The sequence below is a fragment of the Pygoscelis adeliae genome, unplaced genomic scaffold (assembly GCF_000699105.1).
Source record: "Pygoscelis adeliae isolate BGI_AS28 unplaced genomic scaffold, ASM69910v1 Scaffold76, whole genome shotgun sequence".
In the NCBI taxonomy this organism is placed as follows: domain Eukaryota; kingdom Metazoa; phylum Chordata; class Aves; order Sphenisciformes; family Spheniscidae; genus Pygoscelis; species Pygoscelis adeliae.
The window spans coordinates 431,566-450,205 of NW_008825111.1; the positions used below are offsets into that span (position 1 = coordinate 431,566).

General features: G+C 39.0%; 1 protein-coding gene across 1 annotated transcript in view; it reads left to right on the top strand.

Moving 5' to 3' along the window:
* The window catches only part of PDSS2 (prenyl (decaprenyl) diphosphate synthase, subunit 2), a 130,434-nt gene that overhangs the window by 41,506 nt on the left and 70,288 nt on the right, over positions 1-18,640 (top strand). The window contains exon 3 of the mRNA XM_009327934.1: positions 12,710-12,841. Coding sequence (XP_009326209.1) covers positions 12,710-12,841 — 132 coding nt within the window. The remainder of the gene's footprint in view (positions 1-12,709; positions 12,842-18,640) is intronic.

Below are 18,640 nucleotides of genomic sequence, written 5' to 3' on the forward strand. Positions count from 1 at the left end.
ATCTGCCTTCCACCCCTAGGCTCATCTCTAGTGAGCCTGGTTTTATCCCCTTCCCCCTTCAAACCTAGTTTGAAGGTTTGGTCCTGGTTTGAAGGAAGGTCCTGGCAGGACCTGTGGCCCCGTGGGGAGAGGAGCCCACGCTGGAGCAGGTTTGCTGGCAGGACTGGTGACCCCGTGGGGGACCCACGCTGGAGCAGTCTGATCCTGAAGGACTGCACTCCGTGGAAGGGACCCACACTAGAGAAGTTCATGAAGAACTGTAGCCCGTGGGAAGGACTCATGTTGGAGTAGTTCATGGAGGACTGTCTCCCATGGGAGGGACCCCACGCTGGAGCAGGGGAAGGGTGTGAGGAGTCCTCCCCCTGAGGAGGAAGGAGGGGCAGAGACAACGCCTGATGAACTGACCACAACCCCCATTCCCCATCCCCCTGCGCTGCTGGCAGGGAGGAGGTAGAGAAAATCAAGAGTAAAGTTAAGCCTGGGAAGAAGGGAGGGGTGGGGGGAAGGTGTTTTTAAGATTTGGTTTTATTTCTCATTACCCTATGCTGATTTTGATTGGTAATAAATTAAACTAATTTCCCCAAGGCGAGTCTGTTTTGCCCGTGACAGTAATTGCTGAGTGATCTCTCTGTCCTTATCTCAACCTGTGAGCCTTTCATTATATTTTCCTCTCTCCTGTCCAGTTGAGGAGGGGGAGTGATAGAGCAGCTTTGGTGGGCACCTGGTGTCCAGCCAGGGTCAACCCGCCACATTTGTGCACATCTGATTTGTTTAAATGTTCCCTAACCTCATCCTCCTCCACCTCATACCGATCAAGTTTATATATGAAATGTAAAGATTAACACTGGATTTATCTTACGGTGGAGCTAAATCACCTGGAGCATGGAAATGGTGGGTTTGGGTGTAGCCAGCAGGTGAACAACAGTATCCTAAAATGACAAAAGTGTATTGGGATTGCTGGAATGTTGATCACGGCAGGGGGCAGTGCCTTGATGCTTGAAGACAAAGACAGCAACAGGGACTTCTTGCCATCTGAATGTGTACTTCTAAATGGGCTTGTGCAACCAAACCGAGCTAGGAATTTTATGCTAAGTAGTGTTGGGTATATACACTTTAAGCACTGTTGGAAACTGTTGGGATTTTGGCAGAACGGACCCCACTGGTAAATTGTACTTGTGTATCATTTGCCTGGTATCAAACAGATAAATACAAAACTAGCAACACAAAAATTGGGTGTGATTATCTGTCTGTTGAACTTGATGCTTAATGCAGTCCCGTTTGATGTGTAGGAAGACTTCTCATCCATACCCTATCACATTTCTGGCTCCTCTGTGCATATTGAATGCTTGTTATCCTCCTGATCTTTGCCAAACATATTCACATCTTTAGTAGTTCACACTTTTCCTAAATGTATTATTGGTTGTTTTATGAAGTTGAGTGGGTTTTGAGAACTTTGGGTTGTGTGGGGATTTTTGTGAATCTCAAGCTTATTAGTGATAACTGCTGTGATATTGGTAGCAGATTGGATAGGAGTAAGCCTGGAAATTTGTATTTGGAGTAAAGAAAAGATAACTTTTTAGGTATTACATTTGTCCTTGAGATGCTACTGCTTAGTGGGAAAACCACCAGACTTTACAAATGCTCCGTTGTTTATTTTTGTTAATTATTTTGTGGGGACTTTATGTGCAAACACTGATTGAAACTGGAAAATGGCATGAATTTCAGTGCGAGTTGGCTTAGAATTACTGATACTTTTCATAGTTTGATAATAAAGTAACTTGTAATCTTGTTAGCATACAGGTGATACTTTAGATCAAAGTGTGTAACTTGGACTCCTGACACGCAGTCAGTAAACCCTATGGGAGTTTTGCTTCTGCCTTTCTTCTACCTTTTTTTTTTCCAATTTATGGCATGAAACCTGTTAGCTAAAACACTGGAGGAGTAAGTTGAACGCAACGGCAAGAATCTATGTTAGCTTGCACTGCTAGAAGTTAGTGCTTCAGACTTTTCCGGGGAGGTACCAAATCACATGCTGTACAAACTCAAATTCTCTTGATACTTCCAGCCATCTATAAAACAAGAACACTTGCACATGGTGTAACATAACTACAACTGAAAGATTAAAATGCAGCCGATCGCCTGCAAGAATAACTTCTGCTTATTATGACATGATGGTGAGTTAACAGTTTGCTATATCTTCTCTGAATAATTCCAAATGTAATGCAACAAAAACGTAATTCTAAAGCACACTTTAATAGCAGTGGGTGTAAATATAGTCACATTTCTATTTCCTGTTTGAATTCATTATTTTAATCCCTGTCAGATTCATATTTGTGGTAGTAATGTAGCCTGCATGGCAAGTGCTGAGAAAACATTTATAAAAAGCTTTGCCAAAGAAATCTGACTATATAGACTACAGTGACTTTACTGTTGAGAATCTTCATGTGTTTATGGAAAAAAAAGGTACTAGTTAAGCATGTCTGATTTGTAGATTTTGTTGCTCAAATACCCAAGTTACTTAATAACTCTAATACATGAGATAGAGTAGTACAGCAGTTCTATTGATATGCTGGCAAAGAAGCAAACATGACCGGTCTTTACCATCTGTTTATAATGCTATATAAAGAAGACCTTACTGGTTGCCATGGAAACCAGCATTTCCAAAACCACAAGTGTTTGCTTAAAATCTCAAGCCTTCTAAAGCCTTGTCTTTTCTGAGGGAAAAAGAATGGAAAATCTCTAAAGTTTTCCAGTGATTTTTTTTCCAACAGTTGCTTCACTGTAAAATGCTTTCAGCATTTTTGTGCTCTATCTTGTTTCATGACTTCATAAATTTAAAGCATGCCACTGATAACTTAATGAGCTTATTTGATGCTCAGCAATGGTCCGGGAAAAGGGAGCAGATATTTGTTGTGGTAAGTGTTTATCTTCGTAAAAGGAGGTTTTCCTGTTAAGACAAACTTGCCTGACTGTGATATTGACACAGTGGAGTGAAAACTATGACATTTGGGTGGAGGTCACATTGAAAATACTTCTTACCTGAGTAAAAACCCAGATTCATCTTAATTATCAGTGTCAGCCACCTGGATCTCACTGAGAAGAGGCTCTCTAGAATTGGTAATCTAGAGAAAAACATCAAAATGAAGGTTATAGTGGTAAGAGTTATGGTCTAGGTTTGTTTGTATTCTCCACTATTGGCTTAAAATTGATTTTTTTACTTGAAATAAACCCTTGAAAGGCCCGCAGTGTATAGTATTTACAAGTATATACATTTGTCATAGTGTCTGGAAGTATTTATATTTCTTCCCATTTGTGACTGTACGTACATATTGCTGCCTTGCATTCTGTCCTAATTCTTCACTGTGTTTTAAGGTGGTTTTTTTTTTTCCCCCACGAGTTTATGAAAGGCTTCTGCTGTGTATAACCACTTAACTTCAGTAGGTAGTGACAAATCTGTAGAGTCTTTAGAAGAGGTGCTGCATTTGGAGTAATGGCGCTGGTTGATTTTCAACCACTTAAAACATTCTATTTCTTTCTATTTAAAAGGAAGATTTGTATTTACAGGACTCTTAGTGTGTATTTGGCTTAAGCTACTTACTTTAAGTGAAAACAGTTCATTGAAGGACAGAACTTGGAACCTTTTTTTCACTACTAGTAAAGAGCCTTCAGTGTTTTTAAGGAATAAATATTTGTAATTAATCTGAATAATGCTGAAGATCAGTTAAGTTGACATTTAGAAATATTCTTGAGTACAGAAGGTTATAAGAACTTTTTAGATCATTCTCTAATGACAATACATATCCTAACATTTTTGTCTTTTTATGTTTCATCCATTTGTAAAACATGCTGTGAGCATTTTCAGTGTGAGATAATGGCCAGGAGTTGACCTCTTTCATTGTTGCATTTCGCTAGTAGAGTTTATTTAATGCAAAATACATTTTTATGACAGGCTTTGCGATTACAGTATTGCTGAAGTGACACTGGACCTTCAGAGGTGTCTGAATTCATTAGCCTTGTGAAGCTAATCATATTTCTGTCATTCACAGAACTCTTCAAAAATATTTGTATTGCTTTCACTTAGCAGAATATTCCTGCGTTCGAGAGAGCATGTTTTTGAAAAGGTAGTCTTGTGCTTGAGTAGACATGTTGATATTGGTCGACAGTGGGGTGCTAGACCTCCCACAAAGTTTAAATAAAGTAAATATTGATGGAGAAATCAGACACACAAAAATTAGGCTTCTGTCTAAGTATTTGTGGTTAGAAAAATAAGGGTGCCAGACCTGCAAGCTACTGCTGGTGAGAGTAATTGCACTCAGACACTTACTGCATTTTTTGGTATTAGCTTGCCTGCTATCCACATCACATTCCAAGATCAAGTCAAACACTGACCAGGAAAAACAGCAGAGACTGGCAGTTGGTTTAAAAATACATTTTGGTGGTTTGTTTTCTGTGTGGTGTCTTTAGTGTCATCCTTAAGGTAGTCCTTTCTGCCATGCCCCTACCACTCATAAGATCTGGTGGGTGGAGGGTAGAATTATTTAAAAACAAAAACCAAAACCAAAAAAAACAACTTTTTTCTGAATAATCGATATCTTTGAGATAAATTTCTGATTATAACTGCCCTTTATTTTTATAGTGTTTTTTTCCATGTCTATAGTAGGCTGTTTTCAGATCTTAAATGACCATGCAACCTAAACCGAGCTCTTTTGAAACTTTAGTTTCAAACCGTTGCTGTGTGTCTTCATTCAAGTGAAAAAGTTGGTGGTTCCCTTCTTACCAAGCAAAAATTTTCATCCTCAGCTGGTCATAAGTTTTGCAGAAAAATAGAAGTTTAGAATGTTTTTGTTTGTTATTTTTTTAACAGCAACTCTTCCCATTGATGCTAGGGGATAACCTATCCTAAAGGAAGTAAGTACATTAAAAAAAAAAACACCCTGTAAAATAATACGCAAGTATGTGGCTGATCTTCATGGCAATAATTCAAATAACCTCTGCCTTTGGAAAACCCGGTAAACCTAGTAGCAGTGGATGGTAGACTGATACAAGTGTCTAAATGCGGTTCTACAGGCTCCAGGGAAAACTTTGGGTTTTTTTTCTTTCAAGAATTTGAAGTCTGTATTGGTTTCTAGGAGCTGTAAATGCTCAAGTACAATGAACTGCAAGTAACCAAGGCTAAGTATCACTATTTGCTTTGCACCTGCCCAGAAACCTGTAGTTTCTTAAACTTCATCTTTATGATAAGACTTGATTTTTGTGGAATCTTGCCCATTTGAATCTCCACAACTTTATTTAACTATCTTACTTATCTTTTGTGATCATTGCTGTTTAAAGGTGGTTGGAATTTGCTTCTTGAAAGTACTACAATATAAGCCTGAAGAAATAGGTACATGTAGCAACTCCAGAAAGAGATCAGTCTCTCTTCCAGTCATGAAGGGCGCTCTGATGTTTCCTAGAAATCCTTCAAAAAGTTATGTCTTAAGACTTTGTCTTGTGATAAATTAGTTCTGGGAATGATGCAATTGACTCCAAGTTCTGTGCACCTCCTGCCGTTCTAAGCGTAGTTTTCTACACTCCCAGTCCCTGCGAAGATCACATTTAATAAACAATGGAGTGATGAAACTTTGCATGGAATTTTTCACCTTTAGTTAAGAAATGTTTCTCCTTGTAAGCAAAATCCTGTGAAGGCTGAGCAGCTATTTTCTACTCTCATGGAGTCACTCAGGTTGGAAAGGACCTTAGGAGCTCTCCTCCAGAAGCTTCCTGTTCTAGAACGTATGCTCCTGCAACCTTCTTCCAAGATAAAGCAACTAAGATATTCTTTGTTATGTTTCTATTCAATTTGTGAAAAATATATTTAATATTTTAAAGACATACCTTATGTGGATTTCTGGGACACTGGAATACCTAAGTTTCATACAAGCTGTATTTAAAGTGTCCAAAAAATTCAAAAGTTGCTTTGTATCATAAGTGAAGGCCACACTACTTATAAATTGCCTTTTTTTTTTTTTTTTTTTTTTTGCTTTGGATGAAGAGCCAGTGTAGAGACAGGCCTCTGTTGTCCTCACACCAGAGTCCTTTTTGGTTTTTGTCTGTGAAATCTTGTGTTTCTTTGTAATTGGCTTCCCAAAGCTAATGGGTTGAGACCCTCATTTGCTCAGAGGCAGGGAGAGCAGGAGTGCTGTTAGAAAGACCTCCCTTGTAACCTGCCATAAGAGCACCTTCCCGCAAAGTGGGATGGGATCAGTGCCCATTACACAAGTCTGCTGTTGCTGGATAAACCCTTTAATTACTGGACAGTTACATAACGGTAATGAGCCCCACCCCTATCACAACCCTGTTTTTCAGGTAAAGAAATTCCCCCAACCCCAGAACTTAGTTTCCATATGCAAAGAGATGTTTAGTTGTCCAAGCCCAGGAATAAGTTTCTGAAACACGCATATTCTCATCTGCAGCCTCCAGTGGGTTTTAAGTTGAGATGGCTCGTGAGTTTCAGACCATCCCTCCTTCTATCATTTCCTGTCAGCTGGATATTTAATTTGAATCCCATTTTTAAATTCTGTTCTCCCCATGTGAAGTAAGTTTGTGTCCCCCCCCGTCCCCGTCCCCCCTCCCGAACTGTGCTCAAAACACATGGCGTGACAAGGCTGATCCCCCTCAACAGATCTGGCTGTGGACGTTGGAATGGACCAGGGTTTTTAACATGTTTTGAAGATATATTGTGTAGAAGGGTATTTAATACATAGTTGAAACTTGAGTAGCAGGTGAAAATAAGTCGCTATAGACTGCTGTTAGCATACACCAAATATATAAAATTGAATGTTCTGAGTATTTAAATGTAGGCATGTTTGAGTGTGATCATATGGTCATGTGGTGAATCCTATGATTCAGATAAGTGCATCTCTAATACAGTGGTTCAACATCCATTTAAAAAATGAGTATGTCAGAGAGTTTTCTCTTATTTACTTCTGACAAGTCATTAATAAAGCAAATTGGATAAAAGCCCTGAGGCTGGTAGAACTCTTGCATTTCTAATAAAGAAGCCGACAGTCTTCCCGAATAGCTCCATGCCTTACCTCTAGCACTAGATATAGAATTGTCAGTTATAATTAATTTTGAAAAAGTGTGGGTTTTTTTTCAAACGTACCTGCACGGGTAACCATGAGTGCTTCCAGAAAACCCTTCTGTGTTGAGCAAAATAGATGTTACTTTCCTGAGATGTTCCAGATTTTAAACTGCGTTTGCATTGTCACATCTGGGATTGTCAGTTTGAATAGAGGGGTTTCTTTTTCAGAACAGTTTGTGTTTCAGCCTAAAACTAGCCTGTGTTTTCAATGACATTATCCTAGGCTTATAAATCTTCTTCATCAGCATAATTGATTTTGGTTGTGTTACAGACTTTCCCAGCTGCTTTTTATTAGAGCTGTGTGAACAGGTGATTTTTTTTTCTTCTCCTTTTGTTTGACATCTGAAGTGGGAAGTCAGAGGAACGGCTGATCACCACCCCGTATCTCCCAGTTTTCCTTTCCCTTGTAGCTAAACAGAGCTCGTGTATGACCTGAAACAAAATGATTGATCTTGTCAGTGGGACATCTTCAATAAAATGCATGGAAAGGAAGGGCAGAGTTGCCAACGGAGGTGAGGGGGACAGCGATCTGTTCACTTCAGCCCCTTCCAGAGGCCAGTGGCTGGAGCACACACCTGGGCGATGGTGGAGGGGCTCCCGCTGGCCTGCTGGGGTAACTGATGAAACGGCTGCAAATCCCGCAGCTCTCGTTTGCTTCGGTCATGAGCAGAACATTTGGGAAATACTACAAACATTTGACTAAACATTTAACAACCCCTTTTTTGACCCTTCCAAAAAAACCTTATCACATCTGTTTAGATTGGAAATTTGTTCTGTGTTCTTAGTGGTTAAATTTGAACTAGCACTACTACCCGTAAGCATGCTGTCTTCTGCTACACCCACTTGCAGAGTCAGTTGACTTCACAGTTGCCTGTGCTTTTTTTTTTTTTCTCTTTACTCCCATTTGGTACCATGAAATGAAATTTCCCCCATGTCCATCTCTTCCTTACAGTAACTGTTGTATTTGCCATATTTCCTCTCTTGTTTAATTTCAGAGTTTAATTTAATGAAAAAAGCGGTAAGAACGTTAGCTGGTTTTGTCTCATGCAAATAATTTAAAATCTTTGAAGTATTTAAACAAGATTGCTCAAAAATACCAATGGTGCTTGCAATAAATAGTTGATTTTTTTTAATGAAAGTGTAAATTACTGATGGAGTTAAACCTGACAATTATTGGAGGTTAATATTTTAACTGCAAAGTCTACTGAAATGGCGGCACATGTGGAGAAATACACAAAGCATTAAGTGAAATGCTCATGTTTGCTTGATTTATTCTCTGCAGCAGACGGACTCTGGTAGTAGGAGGTGTAATTTGCAGCACATTAGCTATTAGCCAGTGTCATTGCTTGAGTGGGTGGTGTGAGTCTCTTGTGCCTGTACAGTGTCATACTGCGCATGTGTCAGAGCTAGGCGCTTCTCCCCTGTGCTGTAAGATGAATTTTTTGTGAACAGTGTTCTGTATTTAAAACTGTGAATCTGCCAGTTTTCAAATGGGTTATTCTTTCTGTCACTTGGATAATATTTGGAGTAAACGCCTGCCTTTTTCTTCTCTTTTTTTTTGCTCTGCTCCCACCCCCCCCCCTAATGTTTTGCAAAACTGAATTGTAGAAGTGTTTGACTTACCTACCTTTTTTGGTATGCTGTCCCCTGAGGATGAAGTATGTAATTTGCGAGACACCCAGCCTGTAAGAGCAAGCAAAATTGTGCTAACGTTTCTTTTTTGGGTGCCCTATGCATGTACTTGTGGTGTTCAGCAGAGGTTTTCCAAGAATCTCAGCTTGATGCATCTTTTTTTGTGTGCACAATTTCATTTGGGTTGCTTTTAGTTCACTTTTTTCCCTAGAGGCACCTGTCTCCTGCCACATACCCATCAAGACTAATTGCACCATCTGGAAGACTTTTGTGTAGCTGTTACTTGTGCAGAATATCTCTTGGGAGCTTAATTCAGAATGTGAATGTGACCCCTGAAGCCATGTCAAGTAGCTGCAGTAGTTTCTAGTGTCTAAAGGATGATCACCGTAGGCTTTATTTGTTTCAAGTCGAATGCGGTTTGCTTTAGTGTGGATATGTTACATGTCACTAGCACAACTTCAGTCATCTTTTGAATGGAATTAGACTTTGACTACTGGTTTGGTAATTCATAGAAAATCCTGTCTAAAATTACATCCAAACCATATGTAACATATAGGCTATATGATTAGGTGTAGAAATGACAGGCATGTTGCTCCTTATTATTACACTATTTAATTTTTATGTCCTGTTCTTCCCCCCACCCCGCATCTGCACTTCTCATTAATAGTTTTTTGCTAAGAATGCAAGGCATTCGTTGCTAGCGGTGTTGCCAGCCCCCTGAACAGCTCTGAACACTTGTTTTTGTTATTGCTGTGAAACTGTTTGAATATTTTCAGTACAGGTAGTTTTCTGCTTCTGCTCCTCACCTAGTCTGAATCAGATAGAAGCACTGTAGTGCTTCACTTCTAGTGGTGTCTATCTAGGCAGAGGCTTATTTAAAGGCCAGTGCTTTATAATCCTGTGGTGAATACCTTTCTTCTCTACTTCTGTAATATCCTGTCCTTTGGCAAGCTGTAGAGCACTAGGCATGAAAACCCAAAGTGTTCTGATTGTTAAAAGTATCACCATAATTTGCTATATTTCTTTTTTGGTTGTTTTTTGTTTGTGTTTTTTTTAAAGTATTATTCGTTTCTCATGGATCCTGCATTTAGTAAGGCACTCTGATTTTACTAGCATACATATGTGGAAAAAAGCAGTTTTTTTCCTAAAACCACTTTTCTTTTAAAATGATGGAATTGTAAATGGAGTTGAGGAAATATATTTGAATTTAATTGCATCATCTGTGTAACTTGTGTGCTTGTGAGTAATGTGGTCAACTGAAGTTTAAGCCAGAGAAGTACTTACACCACCACAAACAATTATGAATTCTGTATACAGGATACATACACACTATATATTATTCATTATATGTATTTTCTGTTTTTTCTGGGGTAGTTTAATGTTCATTCTGACTCTGACTTTGGAAATCTATAAAGTTTTAAGTGTTTAACTGTCTTGGCTGCATTCTGTTAACTGTATATTGGTGACAATAAAGGTATGCAAGTTATAAATTCACAGAATATTGAAGGCAAGCAGCTGTCCCCTCCTCTTTAAAATCCCTCGCTACATGTACCTGGTAAGCAAAATAAAGGTGGACGTTGCAGGACTGCAGCGTGTGCTCTCGGGGAGAGACCTGAGCTGCGCAAGCTCTCCCAGCTTGGAGTGGTTGAGAAGTACTGCGGACTGGTCTACAAAATAAATCATTGTCTGCTCCGGGAAGTTATATAGTATCTTCTTTTCAGTGGTTCTTATGCTGTTTTATTCAGGGTTTGTTTTGGTTGGTTTTTTGAAGGATCTTTGAGGGTGGAAGAAGTGAGAGCTGGTGGCTCCGTGGCATGGTTTCTTCTCAGGAAGTTATGGTTCTCGTGTGCTAAAATCTGTGCTGACTGTCTTCCACTAAAATATTGATCACCCATGTTATCGTCATTTTCAGAAACATTTTAATTGGTTTATTTTAAGATTAGCTAGCAAGGTAATGTGTTAATTGCTATTTGCATTTTACTGCTCTGTTAAGAGAGACTAACATTTAATTGCATTATTGCAGATTAAGATTGGTGGCTAGTGCTTGCTTTTGGCTAAACTTCAGCATTGACTGTAAATGTTTGGTATCCACTTGGTTCTTAAAACCTCAACTTAGTTGAACCAAACTCTGTTACTGTCTGAGGCCATGCACACTTGCTCTCTCTTTTGGAAATTTAGCAGAAGTTGATACCTTCTCTAACACCACAGCTGCCCACGTTGCTGAGAGTGTGGGGTGTAGTGCTGCCAGGCTCGGTACACCCACCCCTAACTTGTCCTGGGTGCGCCAGCCCATTAGTCTACAGGTGAAGCAAACGGGATGTGGGCATATTAGAAAGGCACAGAACAAAAAGCCATGGCCGTATTTGGCTCATTAGGCACCACCAGAGCTAAAAATGTTGTGGGTTGTGGTAGGAAGCCATATGAGCCATACTGGCCTCCTCTTATGTTAATCGTTAGTGGCGTTTGTAGGCTGTGACTGCATTAAGCGTGAGCTCGGGGCTTCTCTGGAGGGGGAAGTATTAGCCTGGAATCAGTGCAGGTGTGAAGGTCAAGCCCAGTAGCTATCCAGTACCAGCTACCTGGGTGGACCCTCTCATTCTTCTAGAGCTTTTTGAGATGTGTAGCTTGGGCCATTTCCCCATCTCTAGGAAAGGTTGTAAAGACTCAAGAAAAGAAGTCAAGATTTTTTTTGCAGTAGCACAAGAGCTTTCACACAGAAGGGTGCTATTAAAATTAATTTTTTTTTAATGTTTATGTGTCTGTGTAAATGAAATGGTGTAAGATACTATATACTGTCTGAAGATACTCTTGCTTTGTGAAGTGGTGTAAATGTAATGAAAAAAAATCCAAATTAAACGTTAGGTTGCATGCACTGTTTTCTTTATTCAAACGTACTTCCAAGATCAACATCTTAAACTTTTATTCAGATGTTTTAAAGACAGTTCTGTTTTGATTTCCTTCAGTTATTAGGGCTAAAATTGTACTCTGGAATAAAATGAGTTAAAGTGCTTAGTTATCTGTGATGTCGTTCTTCATATGATTTATTTAACAAATATTTAGATGATACTGGAGATATGGGCTCTTATTTATTGGAAATTAGTTTACAAATTTAATAGCATCTGGAATGTATTATCCTTTCTTCTAGCTATTTCGCCTTATTGATGAATATAGGAAGTAGAAAGCAGCTTGACAAGGACAGGAAGAATACAATTGGAGACATTGCAGTCAAAAAGGAAAGCTAAGCTTGCTTTAAACCAAGTTAATTTCTGAGATGATGTATCTAAGTGGTCATTTAGAATTGCTTTCAACAGATATGTTTTTGGGGGCAGTTTCCTTCTGACCCCAAATTTAAAGGCGCAGTATTTCAAACAGCCTGTCTCTACTTCATTTATCTCTAACTTCTATTTTACGTCTTTCATCAGGTTCTGCAAAGTCTATTCCTAATATACTTAGACATGTTGTATGTATTGTGCAGTCTGTTCATAACCATTCTGATCTAAACTGTTTCCTTTCAGCAAGTTATAGATTTTGGTTGTACCTTTCCTCCTTCCCCTTTCTCCTCTTGAAGTATGAGGCTTCTTTTGGCTTTCTTGTACTTCAGACAACAAACTGAAAGCTCTTATTTTCCTGTTACAGTAGATCACATTGAATTATTCTGAAATACTCCTTTCATGATGTGACATGAAATGCAGGACATATGCTGCTCCTTGGAAATAAACAAAATTTGATCCTGAATACTTGCTTTTCTCTGCAATAGTAGTATTTCATTGTAAGTGTCAGGTAAAGGATGGCAAAAGATCATGATTAATAATTGCAGCTTATTTCCATGCAAATGTGAATATTAAAGACTTGATGAAATTATGGCAGCCTGAGGTCTGAGTCTTTCTCTCCACTTTGGTATGACCAGTGAAAATGGATTGTGAAAACATGCTTTTTTTTCTTTCCTTTTTGCAGAGGTTTTGTGTACGATAGCCGAAATAATTTACAGATGCGAGGTTTGGTCGTATTACTTATTTCCAAAGCTGCTGGACCCAGCACGGCAGAACTCTCTTTCCAGCACAACATGGTCAGTGGAATTTATTCCAGGTATGTAATAACTTTCTTTAGCAAGGTATGCCAAGGTAGATTTGATGAGCAACCTCATGGTGGTATCAAAGCATCTTAAGTGGTCTGCTCAGCTGTTAAGGAAAATCAGTACTTAACTAATTACAAAACTTTGTTCCTCAGGATTATCATAAGCTTTCCACAGTGAAAACCATTTCCTACTCTTTATATAGCTCTTAAAATAGCTACGCTTATATCTTAATTGTGGCTTTTGGGCACAACCAAATTAAAAACGTTTGGATCAAGATAGTTATTTGAAAGCTTATGTTGAGAGGGACTTGGAATCAAAAAAGTAAAGATGCTAGAAAATATTTTTTTAATAGTATTTTCATTTTGAGTTACTCAGGTGTTACTTGGGTACACATACGTACTAGAAATTTCAGAGTCAGATTGCTAGGCTTGTGGAATACCAGTTGGTTTCACCGAGCACATAAGTTTTACTGTAGCCCCTTTGAAGGGTATTTTCCCATGAAACAGGAGTGTAGAATAAAGTTTTTGCCTCCCACGTGTCACAGCAGAATTACTGAGCCTACCATTAATGTTCCTCAGGCTCTCACTGAGATAATTCAGCCTCATCGAGTTCCTAAATATTTTTTTAAGTATTTAAACTAAATTACTTAACACTAATAACAACAGTAATAAAAAATAGTGGTTGCCCTCCTTTGTATATTTGACAGTTAACTGTTCCACTGAAGTAATAAGTGAGATCTGGTTGAAAAATTGTAAAGTTTGAATTTTTGAAATCCTTTTGAAAAATTGTGAGTGTTGCTTGGTTGAGGGAACAGACTGTCATATTTTCAGTTAATTGTGTTTCTGACCACTGTGATGTATTAAATGAAGATACACAAACGTAGCGACATGTTTGTATCCTGATTTGTTTTAGAAGTGCAGAGATAGCATCGTAAAATTGAAAAGACCAAAAAAATAAAGATGTTAAATTATATGTAGTATCTTAAAATAAGAGAAGGAAAATACATATGAATGGGTACAGACAGAAATAACAATAAGTAAGAAAAAAGGCAAGGCTATAAAAGAGGCTTGTTATGGAGGGCTGTGTTGTCCCTTTAGCTGTTTAATTCCATTCTTGTTTTGTTTCGTCCTTAATGTCCCCTTAGGGTTGTAAAATTTTTATATTTATATGCAAATGATACTGTATGAAAGCATAATTCTAGTTAGTTAATTATGGCACAGGAGATAGTTTGTTTTGTAAATGATTAAAAAAAGTTTACCTTAAGTATGCCTCATAGAAGGAGAGAAAAAGTGTTATTTTTTGGTAACTGAGTTCTTGAGTATGATGATTCTGACCATGGAGTTGATGTTTGAGCGTTTAAAGCTGCTGTTGGGAAGGTGACTAGTGGAAGTATTCATTAAGGAGCAAATAAGACCTTGAATTAATAATGAGCCAGTTGGTGTAAATGGACATCATTGGAACTATGCCAGTTCAACCAGCTGAAAATCTAGCCTAATAATCTAAGTTTGAGCAAGTCAATAGCCATTATAATATCTAGTTCAGAGTTACAAAGGTACTCCAAAAATGAAGCAGTTTTGAATACGCCCACACAGGTTCACTTAAGGTTCATTACTGTCTGCACAAGTGATAACTATGGAGTTGTTAATTTAAATGGATTTTCAATGACACTTCAAGTCTGTAGCACGGTATAAATACAAACTGATGCACGCTAGGAGAATGCCGATGCGTTGTTTCATTTTGTGCCGTAGTGGCCAGTTCTTGCCCTCCACTGAAGTCACTGTGGGCTTTGCCTTTGACTTTGGACTCCTTCCTTTATTTAAGGTACTTCTTCAAATACACTCTTAAATGTGAGTCTAATTTCTGAGTTTTATTTCCTCATTGTATAAAGCTAAGAGAACAGGCAGCTTGTAAAATTGTGATCTTAAAGGGCTTTTGTGATTGTTTTATGTATTACAAATAATGTTTTACAAACTGCTTTCTCCTGAATAAGAACAAAAGGACATCATTTTCCATTAGAACATTTTTGTCTGCTATCTTGGTTACAGTGTAATTATATATGGTGTGTATATTAGACATACATATCAAAGGCAAAGTATATCCCTCAGTGATATGAAGTGAAGAAATACGCTTAATCCTTTATTGTTCATATATGTCTCCAGCTTTGGAAAGTATTTTTTGGAAATAGATTCTTACAGATTTTCAGCTCAGCTGTAAACTATACAGCTCTTTTTGTTGCCATGCCATATAATTACTTCATCTTTATATATAATATTTTGCTGGAAATATTATTTCTGGCACTGTAATGAGCATCTTCATTGCCTGATACTTACGTGCTGTGAATGTTATATTGTGGACTATTAGCTGGGATACGGCTTGCTTGATTTTAGGGTGCTTAGTAGTGATTAATTAATTGCATTCCTGAAATCCGAGCATGAGCTAAGTTGTTCCAGTACTTGTCAGCGATTGCACCAGTCCAGTCTTTCTTTTCCTACTGTTTGTGTTGGAATCAGCTCTTGTGCTCTCTTTAAATATTCAGTCCCGCAGTGGATAGCCCGGTTACATCAGTCCGCTATATCTGGTACTACACTAAACGTACAATCTGTGGCCAGGAAGATGTAACAGCGTGATAATTATTTAACTTAGAAAACCACAAAAAAACATGGTGGACTTTTTCATCCTGGAATCTGGCATGTTCTGCATAACCTCTTCTCCCTATTTCATATTCTTGAATCACAATATAAGCAAGCAATACAATAACTATAATTAAAACAGAAAAACACTGAGAGCTGAATTTGGAATAGCAAAAAAATGTTGGGTTTTTTTTTCTCCTGTTCTCTAGATATGTCAATTCATGGGACAATTGACCTAAATGTATAAAAATAGTTTAGCTAGCTGCTTAGCTGGCATCTGGTTTTTTACTGGTACACAATGGAACAAAACTGATGCCTACTACCAGAGAGCAATCTTTTCCAGAATGATGAGGATTACAATTTAGGTAGTTACAGGAACAGGGCTAGCATAGTTATATGGTGCTGCCTCTGGCCGGCATTGCCTCCAGCTTTAGCACTTCATAATTTGCAGGAGACGTGTTCTGCCCGCCTTAAGCTGGGGGCTTGGGGGTCATTGTACGCAAGGATATCATGGTAACTGTTGGTTGCCTTATGAGCCGTGCTGAAGATAAGGGGGGAAGTGTTATAAAAGTCTGCTTGGCATGCTTGACTCTGTACAGCCACCTCCCTATCATGTTGCCAGCAAACTGACTTTATTCCTATTGGCGGGGAAAAGAACCTGGCTTTACTTCCAGCTCAGCACCAGTGATCCCAAAAGAGGATGAGGAGGAGAAGTAGCAGCATGATAAACAGCTCTATTTCAGCTGCTGGATAGATTTCCTGAAGTTGAAACTTTCTGCTGGTCTCTTAGCCTTTAGGAAAATATTTCCTTGGCTACAGAAGCATTGCAAATGTAATGATGAAGTGCAGTGTTCACTACAGAGTATGCAAGCAGTATCATGTAAGGGTTGATGTCATTGCCTGTACTCAAGCAAAGCATGCATCATGTATTCCCTTGAAATTCCTTCCTGCTCCTGTGCTGAAGAGAAAGCAGAACTCACATTTGGGTTTAGGCAGAATCTAAGTAATGATAATTTGTCATGCTAATAGTATCAGAGAACACCTTAGATGTGACACGGGAGCCTAGAGCTTCATAACAGATTCATAAGAGCTTTGAGACCCATTTCCTAACTGGAGTCTGACACTCCTCTCTGTTGCCTTCTTTCAGAGCAAAACTCACTTGGATAGTCAAGTATGCAGCTTACTGTTCTTTTACTTTGCTGCTGGAAGTGAGGTTTTTAATTGAAGCTCCAGGATCATATGGTTTCTGAACACTTACAGCTTTATGCTTCATAGTTGGAGCTAGATTCTTACAGTTGAAGATACCAAGACTGGCTTGGGCCCTTCTACTAAATACCCGAATGGGTATCTTATTCTGTTCATGTCTGGCACTGCCAGACACTACTGGCTCGGGACTAAGGAATCTCCTTGGCTTTATATTGAGTAATGAATTCCTCACATAGCCTTTATATTGCAGCTTAAAATGCAAGTGACACCAAAGAACAAACTTACACCATCTCTTCAGGCCTCAGTATCCTTGGGTCTAATACAGCAAGTTATTTTCTTCTCTCTGTCATGTTTTGTATCTCTTTTTTTTTTTTTTTTTTTTGCCATTAGTGCCAGTTTCAAAATTACCCTCTAGCACTGACATCCATTGAGTCAGCTCTGCGGATTTCCTTGGATGCTTGTCAGAGGTTTAAAAGCAAAATAATCCTTTTTTCAGTCAAATCTGCCTGTGCATTCACACTGGTGGATCCTGTGGTCATTGACAAGCAAAGACCTTTTTATTCTACCAAATTCAGGAAGTGTATGTCTATGTGTGTGTAGAGTGGAATACAGAAAGTACTAGTTCAGATCCATACTAAAACCTGGTAAACCCAGCAGATTGCTGGATTGGTACTGTCAATACTGGGCTCTGTCCCTGCCTCTTCTCCCACAAGAGTGATGCAGCTGGCCTTTAAAGCTCCAGGAATTAATCTCTTGCAAGATGAACATGCTTTCCTACAAGAAGAAGGTACTCACTGGATAAACTTGTCTCTGAATCAGAATTCTTCCTGCTGCTTGGAAGAGTGGTGGTAATACTGTAGTGACAGTGATCATGAATATATACTCCTTTTACTTAGTGTTTTAATAATGCTTTTGGAACCAGCATTGATGCTGCTTCCAACAAAAGCCCAATTTCAGTGGAAGTTAGCAGCACTTTGTTATGGCGATGGATCCTTTGCTCATTGGGTTCCAGTAGTAATTCTTACTAAGTGCGCTGGGTACCCTTTTTTTTAGAGAGAGAGAGAGAGAGAGACACACACACACACACACATGTGTCACACAGTCTGATTTCACATGCTCTTTGTCATTGTGCCTATGCCAAAGTCATCTTGTTCTCACCTTCTGTAAAGGAACATTCATTTGCAACTTAAAGGTCTCCAAGAAATACCAGATCTTAACCAGAGGGTTCATTCATCCATTGGTTGCTTTTCCTCTGGAAGTTTTCTTTGGTTGCAAAGAAGTCAGGAGGGGGTAGGCGTCATTCTAAGGACCCTAAGGACAGAGGATATACTGCTCTGTCCCTTTGCAGTTCCATCTAGCTTATTCCCAGCTTTTCTTTGCTAGATGTGAAAACAAAGCTTTGCCTTAACGTAATTTCCTTCCCCTGGATTCCAAAGAGCTTTACATCACCTTCAGGGAAAGTTCAACCTTCCATTACCCTCCTTTCAGGGTAAACCAGATGCTGTTGATAGTACATCTAGGTTCATAGGATAATTTGAGTTGGAAGGGATCTCAGGAGGTCTGTAGAGCAACCTCCTGCTCAAAGTAGAGTCAGCAATGAGGTCAGACTCATCTAGCTTTCTTCATGAAGGTCAGGTCTTTCAAGAACATAGTCTTCTTCACAAGGTGATAATCAAAATGTGTTTTAAACAGATGAGTGAACTTTCTACCCTCTGCCTTTAGCCTCATGCTCTGTGTTTAATGCTGTAGTTGGTGTGCATTCATGAGTATGTGGCTCACAAGAGGCCACACTGATGTTGGCATAATCTAGCCTGTTAGGTGTCCTTAAGGTCATTTGAGAGCTGAAATATCCAAAGAACTTTTCTATTGGGTCTGGCTGAGATGGAGTTAATTTTCCCCATAGCAGCCCTCATAGTGCTTGTGCTTTGAATTGCTACCTAGAAAGGGGGGGGGGGGGGGGGGGGGGGGGGGGGG